Genomic DNA, 14,580 nt, shown 5'->3' on the forward strand with positions numbered 1-14,580 from the left:
GGACGGAGGAGCCTCGTACACTGCAGTCCATGGGGTCGCTAGGAGTCGGACACGACTGAGCGACTTCACTTTCACTTTTCACTTTCATGCATTGGAGAAGGAAATGGCAACCCACTCCAGTGTTCTTGCCTGGAGAATCCCAGGGACAGCGGAGCTGGTGGGCTGCCGTCTATGAGATTGCACAGAGTCAGACACAACTGAAGTGACTTAGCAGCAGCAGCAGCAACAGTAGCAGCAAGAGCATCATTTTCTCATGCTCAGTCTTTGTAAAGATAGAAGCATTTTCTACTAGAGAGTAAGGTTTTACTTTTTTTATTTGGCCACCAGTCAGAGAAGTACAGGAAACTCAATCTGTAATCACTGGTTAAATGGATGCTTGTAACGTAAAAGGAATTAAGTTATCATTGTCTTTTTTATTTTTTTGTACATGCATTGTGTACAACATTGTACATATATGCAGTAGATCTGATTCTTTCTTTGGAATGTTAATTGGAAGAACATTGAACTTCATTCTCTGACCACAGAAGACTCTCCCTTCTCCAGACTCCATATTATGATACCTGCACACTAGAGAAACCTTGGAAAATGTCTGAAATGTATGTTTATTTCTGCCCATCACATGAGTCGTTCCTTCTAGTAAAGTAAGCTTCTCCGTGTTGGACTGTCAAGTAACAAGGAGGAAGGACATTCCTGAAGGATTAGACCAAAGAGGGCATCTGTGGAGAGATGAAGTCGTCTCCCGCACAGAGAAGCAGAGTCTTCAGCGGTGGAAGAGCACTAGAATACGGTCTCTCTTCTGGGCATTCTTAATTGCCATTCTGAAATGTTCATCTCTCCCATACAAGGATATGGAACTAAAAGCTGTGCTCCAGAATACAAAAAAGTTTTAGTTTTTAAATAATTTTGTGACAAAGTGCATAATATTCGTGATAGGTGACAGGAGAAATTAAAAATTCAAGGCATAAAATTATAATACTTTGGCATTTGTTTTTAATTTTTTAAAGTCATTATTTTCTTTAGTAAAAAGTACTTATTAGGACATATTTAGTCCCTGTTGGGAAATATTCTTTAGTATTATTCACCGTACCAAATATTTATTTGTTACTTGTCAAAAATTTGGACTACAGGTAATGCATTATGTAATTAAAGACAAAGGGACAGATGAAGAATGGCAATAGGATGAGACTGGTTTTCTTCTCTTATTTTTAATATCATTCCAAAAAGTCCTCACCTATGAGATGCTGATTCAAATAGTTTCTCAAGTGTATTCTGGTCTGACTACCAAACTTTTCCCTTCCTGGCTTGTTTGGTCATATAGACCCTGACATGCCCTTCCTCATTCTTACTGAACACTTGGTGTGGCACTTCTTAAAGCAAAGTGTTCTTCCTTAAAAGCTATATTAGGATCCTTTCTCTGTATGTAGACAATAGATAATGCATTTGCCTCTCAAAAGCACCTCTCATCAACAATTCCCTAATACCATAACAAAATATATTTTGAGACATCATTAGTGTTGATTGGGAAATGGGAGAGAAAAATTAAGGTACACATTAAACTGTAATGATTATATTTGAAAAGACTGGACTAGATGACCTGATGAATTGAAAATTGTTAAATCTTGAGGAGATACAAAGACAGTTATAAAACTTAAAGCTTGTTGAATCTTAATCTAATAAGCATGCTTTTATACATCATTTTCCAAAAAGTGATTCATAATTCAGTCTTCTACTTAGTAAGATATCTTTCCTGGTTTATCTTTTTCATAGACCATGCCTCTGTATTATTTGAAAATGAAACAAATTGCAAATGGTCTCTGGTTTAGGAGTTTGTCCTTCTGTGATATAACATTTATAAACCCTGTATTTGAAAGTGGTTCTTACCTACAGCATTATTAAGTATTTTGATTTTATATATTATTTTGCACAATTATTTGTATTCTTTCAACTAAAAGGAAAAGGAAGGACTGCCACCTACAAGATATTTGCTTTAAGTATTTTTCAAACAATAATAATGGATTTGCTATGAGACCACTACATGTAATGAGAAAATAGATTATAGGTTGCTGCCCAACGGAAACCATTATACTTTTCTCTCTCTGACTTTGAGAAATATACAAAAAGCAAGCCAGCAAATGTGGTAGCCTAAGTGTCTGACTGCAATTAAGTGAGTTAAATAAAGCCATAAGACTCAAAGATCAAAGAAAATCAAGTATAGTTGAAATAAGTCTAACTGATGGAAACTTACAGAGATCTATGTTAGTCAAAATGTCATTTCACAATTTCTAGGAAAGCAGTGTTTCACAGATTTACCTCATATTTAGTTACATTTGGTTAACAGAAGACACTTTTCAAAAATTTAGAGATATCTTAAAATCTAACAAATTATTTTCAAGAACAGTATACATAATTCTGTATATGACCAACCTAGACAGCATATTAAAAAGCAGAGACATTACTTTGCCAACAAAGGTCCATCTTGTCAAAGCTATGGTTTTTCCATTAGTCATGTATGGATGTGAGAGTTGGACTATAAACAAAGCTGAGCGCCGAAGAATTGATGCATTTGAACTGTGGTGTTGGAGAAGACTCTTGAGAGTCCCTTGGACTGCAAGGAGATCCAACCAGTGCATCCTAAAGGAAATCAGTCCTGAATATTGCTTGAAAGGACTGATGCTGAAGCTGAAGCTCCAATACTTTGGCCACCTGATGCGAAGAACAGAATCATTTGAAAAGACCCTGATGCTGGGAAAGATTGAAGGTGGGAGGAGAAGGGGACAACAGAAGATGAGATGGTTCGATGGCATCATCAACTCAATGGACATGAGTTTGAGTAAACTCTGGGAGATGGTGATGGACATGGAGGCCTGACGTGCTGCAGTCCATGGGGTCACAGAGTCGGACACGACTGAGCTACTAAAGTGACTGACTGACTGATACATAATTCATTTAAAATAGTCAACAATTCAGCACCTTGCCTCACAAGGTTTAAAATCAAACCATTTAGATTAAACTTTATAATAATTTATTACTTTACTCCGTTCATCTGAAAATTGGTTAAGTTCTCTTGTTGAAAATTAAAAATAAATACAAGAAAATAGCTTCCTTAACTTATTTAAAGTATATGGATGATAATTACTTGGTAATAGCATGCATTTATTACTATTAATTGTATTATTAAACTTGCATGAAAATAATCTTAAGTTTGTTTTTAGAGGACTGTTACAAATAACATTTTTACAACACATTTACACAGCAAAATATTACTTTCAAATTCTTTCTTTAATTTAATGGAAATAATCACAGTAACTGACTCCTTATCAATTTTATTTCAGTAGGGCATTGGCCTTGATGTGAGAACTCACTAATAAAACCGTTGGCTAGAAATGTCACCTTTCTTGATGGAAACTGCCAAAATCTAATAATATTATTTCTCTTTCCTCCACAGTGGAACACCCTGACACAATGGCTAATGACCAAGGTTGGTGGTTTTCATCCGTCATTTTTCCCTCCTTGGGTCAATGCTGTCTTTTAGAAATGTCGGTCATTATTTCATTTTCTTCTTTCTACCTGGGCCATACACCTGATGAAGCAGACACTAGTGCGATAATTAATCTAGTTAATGAAGTTCTGCTTGGCTGAGGTTTCGGCTCTGATAGGGAGGATGTAAATTTTCTTGAGAGGAAATTGTTTTGTCTCCATTCTGAAGGACCAATTAAAATGTCAAGCTTCTTTGTATGAAATAAATTTTTAGTCTCTGTCTGCACTTCTGAATAATTCACATTAAGTGTAATTAAGCTCAGCATAATTTTCAAGCTGCTCTTGCACCCTTTCATGAGCTCTGGATTAAAGTTCTGTAGCTCGACAGAGAAGACCCATAACTCGTGTGTGCTTTTCCTCTACAATGAGCTGCTTTTCACACAGAAAAACAAAGTTAGGTCAACTTTTTTTAGGGCAATACTTTTGTTCATTTTGAAGCCAGAAAATTTTCATTTTAAGAATAAGGTGCCAGTTTTACTTGCAGTATTTTGTCCTCCTTCCATTCATTTGCTAAAAGCTGATTTGTGTAGAGAAACAGAGATGGTTTTACACAGAGGAAAATGGAAATAAATTAAATCCATCAATTCTCAGGTAGATAGGAATTTATTACCATGATTTGTAGACTGATGTATTAAGATTCCAATTTTTTTTTTTTTTTGCTCAAAGATAATTAGTAGAATGCCACAGGGAGAAAAAAAAAAAAAGAATAGTTTATGCATTTGATTTTTATAGGATGTTGTAGTCTTCCAAAAGCAAGCGTTTGGAAATGCTCAGAACTGGTGACCGTTGGTGTTGTGAGTATTGGTTCAGAGCTCACAGCTTGTATAACTGTTTCCTGCTTGAGACATTATTGTCAACGTAACCTCCCTACCATCATCATGTCTCTAAGGCATCGTGGTGTAGACTATGCTTTTCAACAAGAATACTTTTCAACTGTTGACAAATACTAAGAATCTGAATGTTGTTTCACTAACAGTAGCAGATTGTCTACATGAGCAGTATTTGATTTAATGATCCTGTATTCAGGTTTATCTCTGGGTCCTTATATCATCCCTCTGCTTAAGAGAATATGGCCAACACTTCATACAGGCAGTAACTGAAATGATGCAATACACAGAAATGTCCACCCAGGGTTAAATTTTCCATTAATCATTCCCTGATAGCTCAGTTGGTAAAGAATCTGCCTGCAATGGAGGAGATCCCTGGTTTGATTCTTGGGTAGGAAAGATCCTGGAGAAGGGATAGGCTACCCACTCCAGTATTCTTGAGGTTCCCTGGTGGCTCAACTGGTAAAGAATCAGCCCACAATGCGGGAGACCTGGGTTTGATCCCTGAATTGGGAAGATACCCTGGAGAAGGGAAAGGCTACCCAGTCCAGTATTCTGGCCTGAAGAATTCCATTGACTGTACATGGGGTCGCAAAGAGTCGGACACAACTGAGTGACTTTCACTTCACTTAATCACCTATATGTTCCTGCTTGCTTACACTTAAAATATTTTCGTAAGATCAGTATCTACTAAACAGTAATATTTGAAAATCCACTAATGATAAGTAATTGGCAGCTAGCATGTATTTTATTAGGTAAATTAAACATTGGTGCTATCTAAATTCAAGCTGGAATAGTTAATTAGCAGAATTTATAATTTCAATTAAAAATAATTAAAACAACTTTGCATAGCGTTCTTAACTTAAATGAATTTGGAGCTTCCACAGGCAGGCAGCTCCTAAGTTTTGAAATTATGTTTAGAAAAAGTATATATAGAGAGAAAGAAAATATGAAAACAGTTTTTAAATAACTGAACCAGATGAAAAGTTACATTATTAGCCATTTGAGTGACAGTATGCTCAGGCTTCTCAATGTAGTGGATTTCCAGTTGTTTCTGGATCCCTTTTAATTTTTTTTTTTTGCTGTTATTTGTTCATTGTTTTGGTAATAATATTTTCAGCTACCAAGAAATATATTTTGTACAGTCTCTTTGGTCACACACTCTCCATGGATTTTACTCAGATCCTCACATTGACAGTGAAATCAGATCAATTCCTGGGAACAAAAGGAATTCCCAAGAATTATTGCCAGTGGCTGTGTTCATATATTCGGGCAATTGTTCTTTTTCTTCATCTGACATTACTTCGATTCTGTCACAGATTATACTACTTGGTCCCTTACTCAAGCACAAGTGGTATACAGTTGGTCAAAGTGATAGGTTCTAAATTTTACATCAAACTCTAATTACTTGTAAAAGTGAGAAGGAGTGACAGTATGTAATTTAGTGGTTATAAGCCAGATCTTTAAATTCTTACAAAGAAAGCATATAAAATTTGTTGGCCATCCAAAACTCTTTGAAAACAAGATCAGACTTAGTACTCGAAAAATAACCCAGTGTAAAGATTCCTCTAAGATTGATGGGAAGAATAGGAAAAGGCTGCTTTGAAGATCCCCACTTTCGGCACACAGCAAATCAGCTGGATATGCATTATTGTGCTCTCTGTTAGACCAATTTGTCCCCTTCCCATGGTGAAATGATCCCACAGTTATATTTACGACAAGCGCTGAATTTCTGTTGAGAGAAAATTTGCTCAGAGAGAAAATTTAGTACCCTGGGTCAGAGTTAACCTTGCAAAGATGAATCCTAAATAGAAAAGCAGGAGGTTGAGTTTGACTCATATGAGAAAAAGTGAGAAAAGTTTTGATTGTTTTTAAAAAGTGTCACTGTGATCTCTTGTCACAATTACCTTTTCTTGGAATTTAATATCTCCCTTGAAGGATGTAAATCTGAAAACAAAAAGTCAGTTATGTTTGAGTCGCTTCTGATTGGGGGAAAGTGTTTTCTTCTGAGTAATAGCAATGCTAGCATGAAAGTGATGGATGATTTACATAGAACTCCTTTTCCCCTTCATGTAAGTGTAAATTGATCAGATCTAGCGTTTTCACATCTCTTGTTCCACATCTTAATTATTGCTCTAGTCTCTTGTAGGCACAAGCAGCCAATAAGTTTTAAAGTCATCATGGGATTTTAGAGGTTAATTGCAGATTTACTCCTCTGGAGGGTCAGTTGGAGAAGGAAAGTGAGTGGAAAAGATACAGACTGTGTTCCTTTTTTATTTTTCATATTTTGGTAAAAACCCTGTTAATTTGCCTGTGTCTGGGTGGGTGTGTATAATAGTAAAATTAATCCTTGTGAAGCTTTCACCACCAACTGCTATTCTAAGAGCTTAACATGTATTGACTCATTTAATCCACATAATGTGTGTGTGTGCTAAGTCACCACAGACATGTCTGACCCTTGGCCACCATATGAACTGTAGCTCACCAGGCCCCTCTGTCCATGGGGTTCTCCAGGCAAAAATACTGGAGTGAGTTGCCATGTCCTCTCCCAAGCGATCTTCTTGACCCAGGGATCAAAGCCACATCTCTTTCATCTCTTGCACTGCAGGCAGGTTCTTTACCACTAGTGCCACCTGGGAATACTGTGGGAGACACCCTGTCATATAAGAAGCAGAAGCTCACAGAGTTCAAGTGATTTGCCTGTAGACACCCAGCTGGTGAGCATCAAGACCATGATTCAAACCCAGACAGCCATCTTTCAAAATCCCTATTTTGAACCACCAAGTATGACTACATGCTATATATACATATACACACACATGGCACTTTTGACGTATATCTGTAAAGTCCCTGCTTCTAAAGTGGGCGTATAGATACTTTCCTAATATCAGCCTTTCTTTTCCCAATTCAGTGAATATTCTAGAGAACAAAGCAGTTATCAATCTGAGATCATCCTGTAAGTGGGAAGCTGCAGCACTGAATATATGATCCTGACAGTCCTTCATCTCAGGAAACACAAGCATGGTCGTATCTCTACTGCCTTGGTCAGCTCGAGTGGCCAATTCAAAACACCACAGTTTGGGTGGGTTAAGTAACAAATGTATTTTCTCATAGTTCTGGAGGCTGGAAGTTTCAGATCAGGGTTTGGCAGGGTTGGTTTCTGGTGAAAACTCTCTTCCTGGCTTGCAGACTGCTGCCTTCTTGCTGAATTGTCCTCACGGGGTGGAGAGAGTGAGAGTGAACTCATGACCCTGCTAATAAGGATGCTAATCTTATTGGATCAGGGCCCCACCCTTATGACCTCATTTAACTTCAAGTACTTCTATAAAGACCTGTATCTCCTAATACAGTTAAACTTGGTATCATGAATTCAACATATGAATTTGGGGATGGAGAGGACATAATTCAGTACATACCATCTACTTTCAAAACCAAAACTGTTCTTTCACTGATTCTCTTTCCGGATTTTCAAATGAGGAAGCAGAAAAAATTGTTGTGCAGGTCACTCAGATATAGTATCAGGCAGAGTTGGAACTCAAACATGTTTATCTCTGACTCCCAGAGTATATTGTCTTTCCTTGGTAGACTGTTGCTCTATTTATGAAAAAATTGGCTCTTTTTCTACAATCAGCTTAAACCTTTTAGATCTTCAAACAGAAGCATTTATTAAAGCCTCTTGTTTGGGTCACAGTGGAGGATAGCCATAACTATAAAGTATGACCAATTCTTGAAATTAATTATTAGATCAAACTTTTAATCGTAAATGATTGCTTTTGCACCCTTGAGCAAGTGAAAGGAAAGGTAGTTGCACAATCGTGTCCGATTCTTTGTGACCCCATGGACTGCAGTCTGCCTGGCTCCTCTGTCTATGGAATTCTCCAGGAAAGAATACTGGGGTGAGTTGCCATTTCCTTCTCCAGGCGATCTTTCTGACCCAGGGATCAAATCCGGGTCTCCTGTATTGCAGGCATATTCTTTACCAACTGAGCCACTAGCATTTAACCCCAAAATGTTATCCTCTGTGTTGAGGTGTCAATAATGTAAAAACTGGTAATTCTTAGCATGAAGACAAATGCTAAGTTTCATGTGTGTTTCCATGCTTGCCCACCAGGGCAATAGTACAGGTGCTGTGTCCATGACATGGTACCATAAAGAGGAATCCTCATGAAATGATCTGTATCACTGCTGATGTGAATTATGAGGGAAAATGGCTTGCTTCAAGCACCGTCAAGTATCTTTAATTCACCATGGCCTGCAGAGGCGTGATGTAAAACAGGAGACCTAGAAAAGAGGCATAAATTCACAGGCCAGTTTTTTAGATCCAGATGAAGGCGGCCTCCTGAGAATTGCCCTCCCACTGTCGAAAGAGAATTACACTCCTCTGAATGGCGATAATGGCTGGTAATGCTCCGGGCTTTGCCGTCAGCTCGGTGTGTGATGGAAGAGAACCAGAATGCAATCGGATGCCCGAGATGCTAGCACCGTGCTGACACTGTGAGCTCCTATGTGGATTTGGGCGTGGGACTGAACTCCTCTCAGCATCCTCACCTGTAAAATGATGACTTAGCCCAAATGATCTTTGATTTCTTCTAAGTTTCAGATGATCAAATTTTAGAATTGGTATTAGAAAACTAAAGCGCAGGCACAGCATCTTCGCGTCGGGTAGCCCTTCGCACGTCAGCACTCCCGCTGGACATCTGCACTCTTCTGCGCGTTGTGCATGTTCTATCCTAGTTAGCTCTCACATTCTTACAGATGCAGAAAGTAAAACTCTTAAGAGGTCACATCTTGCCAGAGACTCACAGTATGTAAGTAGTTAGGCTGAAACATATACCCAGGCTAAGTAGCTTGAGAATCTCTGCTCAGAACCAATGTATAATTTCTGGAAATGCAGTAAGTTAATCAACTCCTTCTTTGTTATCAAGAAACTGAAACTTACACACCCTTCCCATAAATTCACCCAGTTTAAAGGTCTTTGTCTTTCCTCAATAGTGTATTCAGGCCAAGTACTTGACATTACACTGGCCATTTTCCACCTCAACAAGTTTGATCTCATGAATAAACAGAATGTTAATTGTTTCCAGTTTTAGAGAAATAAGCTTTTCAAGGCAGTCTAGTCAAGCTTGAATTCAGTTAATGTAATTCAGATTTTGCAGGATTTGGATCACAGGAGACAGGCTGCTGTTTGAGAAATTGACACCTTTAGCACCTTTTGATGGGAGTCATTTAATTCAAAATGAAAACCTCTTTTTACCCTATTATCCTGTATAATTTCAACTCACTTTATTAGTCAACTGCTTGCTACACTCCCTTGAAGAAAAAACTACTCTCACATATGTTTTTCTCAGCTCCAGAATTTTGCAATTCTGGAAATTATAGTGTTTTAAAAAAAAAAAAAACTAGAGGCCCAAAATGAGTAATGTGCTTTTAATAAAATATCCTTTCCCAGCAAGCAACGAAGAAACTGTCTAGTCAACCTCTCAGAAGTTATAATGTTTTAATAGGTAACTTTGAAAGAAAAAAAAATGCACGTAATGCTTACAGAAGTTAACATGATTCGTGGTATAGTTTTAATCTTCTCAGACCTGAAAGCTAGACATTTTCATTAATAAGCCCTCAAAAAGAGATCTTATGCAAGTCCTTATTGTCAAGCCCCCTGTGATGCCAAAGGTCCTTCTTTGTCATAGATATCAGCCAAATATTAAGTTCCTAGCTTTATTTTCTGCCTGCTTTATCAGTCCTGGATTCTGCCTCATCAGTTTTCTTTCTGAAACACAGATGGTTCACTGTTACTTGAAGAATGAAGTCAGTTCTTTGACATCAAGGTCCTGGTTGTCTGACCTCAAATTTCCCCTTCTAGACTCACAACCAGTTTATCCCTCCATGTATGTCACAGTCTATTAGCAAAGATTCACAAATCACTCTGGAAAAAAAGTATCTTTAGAACTCCATGCTCTAGTTAGTACTGTCCACTTAGCCTTAGCAGTGCATTCTCCCTTTCTCTATTGAGACGAGTCCTTATCTTTGAAGGCTTGTTCTCAATTGTCTTTTGTCCAAGAAGTCTTTGTTACCTTTCTGGTCATTTATTCTTCTGTGTGTGCATAACACCCAGTTTAGTCCCTGCTATGCTATTTGTTTCTTATAGTTCATCTATATAGGTACCCCCAACGTCTTGGCCAGGTTGTAAATTTCTTGGTGGCAAAGGGCTAGTCTCATTCACATTGTCATCTCTGCCTCCCTACACCCCCAATCTCTAGTTTTGAACCTATCATATTATAGTTGACTGATAAGAGTTTGTTGAATTGAATTATGACACAGATATTTGAGAAACGGAGTAATCTGGAAAGATAGACTTTACCATCTCATCCAAAGTATCGTTTGGAAAACCCAAAAGTAACAGTGCTCATGCCTGTGGGATACTGTGCAGCCAGCCCTCCCTATCTTCCTGTTCCAAACCTGCAGATTCAGCCAGTGTTGGATCCTGTCCTGTGTTTACCTATTACATTTGAGCATCCATGGATTTTGGCCTCTGAGGCAAGTCCTGGACCCGATCCCTGCAGGTATTGAGGGATGACTGTATAGGTGATTGGTTTTGGGGGGGATGAAAAAGATACGAAAATATTTTTTCCAGTAGGGAAAATGTATCTTCAATATTCATCTATTAAATTAAAGCTGAAGAGAAAGACAAGTTCTCTCTGATTCAGGAAGAGGTGGTCACATTGTAGATGATTTTGATCCACTGTGTCCTTTTCTTGACCTTTGCCCTTCTCTGTGAAGGTTCTTCACCCTCTTCATCTTTCTTGACCTTCTCTGTCATTTACTGTCAGAGAGAATGTATACACTTGCCGTTCAGCAGCTGCTCATGATCCTGAGTATGGAAAGAACAAAATCAAAACTAGTGGGTACAGAGGAGGTTTTGAAATTCCAAATGTGCGATATGAAAACAGTTGGACTCACTTTTGACAACCTGTTTAAAACTATTTGCCTAGCACTGTTCTGGATGTGATGAAACATAAGAAGGAAGTATGGTTCCATGGGTTCATTTGCAAAAAGATACAGTATAGTTAGGATGTAAAGACTCGCAGCCGGATATGAAAAGTATGAAATGCTAAAGCAGGTGGTACTATCTGCATATGCATGTGATAGGGTTTCAGACAGGAATCACTGTGAGTAGCAGTAAAAAGACTTCTTAAGATCCAGTAGTTTAAATATACGAGTAAAACTTGAGTCAGCACAAATGACTATAGAGGGAAAACAACTTGAACTTTTATTCAGAAAAATCCTAGGATGGGAAAAGCAAGAAGCTGCTCAAAGAATGAGGATTGCAAAACGTGTTCAGGGCATAATTAGGGCACCGCTGTACAGACTAGGACACTGTGGTTGAGATAAATTGGTAACCGTGCTTTTGCTGTTTCTCTCTGCTCTAACACAACAGTTCTCCGGGCTTTTTACTCTGAAATACATCAAGTGCCTACTGTCATAGGCTCCTAAGGACCAGCAGTGTTCCCTGCATCCAGAATCCTGCAAACCCCATTCACTCTTGACTGCTGATACTGATCCAAAGTTGTTTGAGGGGAACAGCATCAGTGAGAGTGAGGGTCGGGGAGAGGAAAGGAAAATCTGGAATAGAAACAGGGCCTCACTCTCCGTCATCAACTCTTTAAAGAGTTTTCCTAGCTCCTTTGGCCCGCTTCCGTTATGCCTTTTCTGAAAGGACGCCTTCACTTGTCCCCGTCCTCTGCGTGGTGACAAAAACAACTATTTCGATTCTTTTCCAAAGTCTGTTGTGTTTTGTGTGCCTTACTGAGAATGGAGCTACCATCTTAAGTTAGACCCACACAGCAAAGCCATCCCACACAGCAAAGCCCTCCCAATCATACACCCTGATCAACTTAGGCGATGCTCTAATTTCTGCCCAAACTCACTCCCTATTCATCTTTCATTTATTAAATTGCTCAATAATGGTAAAACCATCATCATCAAAGTCAGACAGATTAAACCACTTAAAATAAATATGTTAGTTCATCTTTCTGAGCAGTTTGCTCATCTATAAAACGGAGCTAATAATGTTTACATCATGAATTTGTAATGAATAGCATCCTCATCCTATTTATTATAGAAGTCTTTCCTGTTGCTCTTCACACTCAGCTAGAATCATCACACTAGAATGCATATTTGATTGAGTCACTTTTCTGCTTTAAATACCTTCAGTGGATCTATCCCCTATAAGAAAAACTCTAGACTCTTTTGTAAAGCATATAATGAGTTTTATGATTTCATCTTGGCCTCTTTCTCTAAGCTTACCCAGTTCATTCTTCTCTGGTACTTTTACACTCATCTTTTAATTCCCACATGTCACCCCTGAAAACTCAGGGGTCACCCTAAGTGATGTCACCTCAGATGTCACCCCTGAAACACCTTCCATCATTTTTCTGGGTGGAAATAGTCAATAGTCCGGTTTTTCCGTGTGCATCTACTTAAATTTTTTTTTAACTTTTGAATTTTACAATGTAGTTATTATTCACTTAACATATTTTCTCTCACTAGATTATGAACCTCTGCAATAGTCCTTTTATATTACTAATGCTTAGAGCAGTGGGTGGTCCACTCAACACATTTGTGGACTAGATGGATGGGCCATGGGCAGATATATGAATGAAGAAGTTCTGTGCTACAACCAGGTCATTATTTACACATACTAAGAGTGCAGCCAGCAGGATGCCCCATTCTAGTGATTCCACACTGCAGTTAGAATTTCCCTGCATATAGTCACTTGGAGAAGAGAGAGCATCCATGCTCTTCTGTTATTTCTTGATGTGCTACTTGGCAATTTCACTAACAAACAAACATTTCTCACACTGCCTTTTGGAGAGATTTGTGGACCATCCAGGTGGGGGAAGCCTTTGGGAATGGTTCTCCTTTATAATCCATGTAAGATCATGCCTCATTTCCATGTTGCTGTCTGGTCAGTGGACAGGTTCTTGGGAAGATCTAATCATCCAGGAAAGTGTCCATGTTGAAAGAATCTTTTTAAAATTTTCATAAAAACTAGGCTGCCTCTAAAAGTGATTTCCTAGACCTGTATGCTGGCCATTATTCCAGATACATTATCAGAAAGAATGTATTCAAAGAGATACTTGTGAGAGGAGATGATTTAGAGACCATTCAGCTTTACCATATCAGAAATATTATTAAGCATCACTATGAACAAAGCTAGTGGAGGTGATCAAATTCCAGTTGAGCAATTTCAAATCCAAAAAGATGATGCTGTAAAAGTGCTGCACTCAACATGTCAGCCAATTTGGAAAACTTAGCAGTGGCCACAGGACTGGAAAAGGTTGGTTTTCATTCCAATCCCAAAGAAAGGCAATGCCAAAGAATGTTCAAACTACCACACAATTGCACTCATCTCACATGCCAGTAAATTAATGCTCAAATTTCTCCAAGCCAGCCTTCAAAAATACATGGACTGTGAACTTCCAGATGTTCAAGCTGGTTTTAGAAAAGGCAGAGGAACCAGAGATCAAATTGCCAACATCCGCTGGATCATGGAAAAAGCAAGAGAGTTCCAGAAAAGCATCTATTTCTGCTTTATTGACTATGCCAAAGCCTTTGACTGTGTGGATCACAAAAGAGATGGGAATATCAGACCACCCAACCTGCCTCCTGAGAAATCTGTATGCAGGTCAGGAAGCAACAGTTAGAACTGGACATGGAACAGACTAGTTACAAATAGGAAAAGGAGTATGTCAAGGCTGTATATTGTCACCTTGCTTATTTAACTTATATGCAGAGTACATCATGAGAAATGCCACGCTGGATGAAGCACAAGCTGGAATCAAGATTGCCAGGAGAAATATCAGTAACCTCAGACATGCAGATGACACCACCCTTATGGCAGAAAGTGAAGAACTAAAACAACCTCTTGATGAAAGTGAAAGAAGAAAGTGAAAAAGTTGGCTTAAAGCTCAACATTTAGAAAACTAAGATCATGGCATCCAGTCCCATCACTTCATGGGAAATAGATGGGGAAACAGTGGAAACAGTGACAGATTTTATTTTTCTGAGCTCCAAAATCACTGCAGATGATGACTGCAGCCATGAAATTAAGATGCTTACTCCTTAGAAGAAAAGTTATGACCAAACTAGATAGCATATTAAAAAGCAGAGATATTATTTTGCCAACAAAGGTCTGTCTAGTCAAAGCTCTGGTTTT

At 38.4% G+C, this 14,580-nt stretch overlaps 1 protein-coding gene across 5 annotated transcripts in view; it reads left to right on the forward strand.

Moving 5' to 3' along the window:
* The window catches only part of DCC (DCC netrin 1 receptor), an 845,500-nt gene that overhangs the window by 702,033 nt on the left and 128,887 nt on the right, over positions 1 to 14,580 (forward strand). For all 5 annotated transcript variants that reach the window (XM_086372410.1, XM_086372411.1, XM_086372412.1 and 2 more), the window contains exon 20: positions 3,446 to 3,478. In XM_086372410.1, the coding sequence (XP_086228536.1) occupies positions 3,446 to 3,478 (33 nt within the window). The remainder of the gene's footprint in view (positions 1 to 3,445; positions 3,479 to 14,580) is intronic.

Source organism: Bos grunniens, chromosome 24, assembly GCF_055505025.1.
Source record: "Bos grunniens cultivar Pamir isolate PY7600 chromosome 24, Bosgru_T2T1.0, whole genome shotgun sequence".
NCBI classification, from domain to species: Eukaryota; Metazoa; Chordata; class Mammalia; order Artiodactyla; family Bovidae; genus Bos; species Bos grunniens.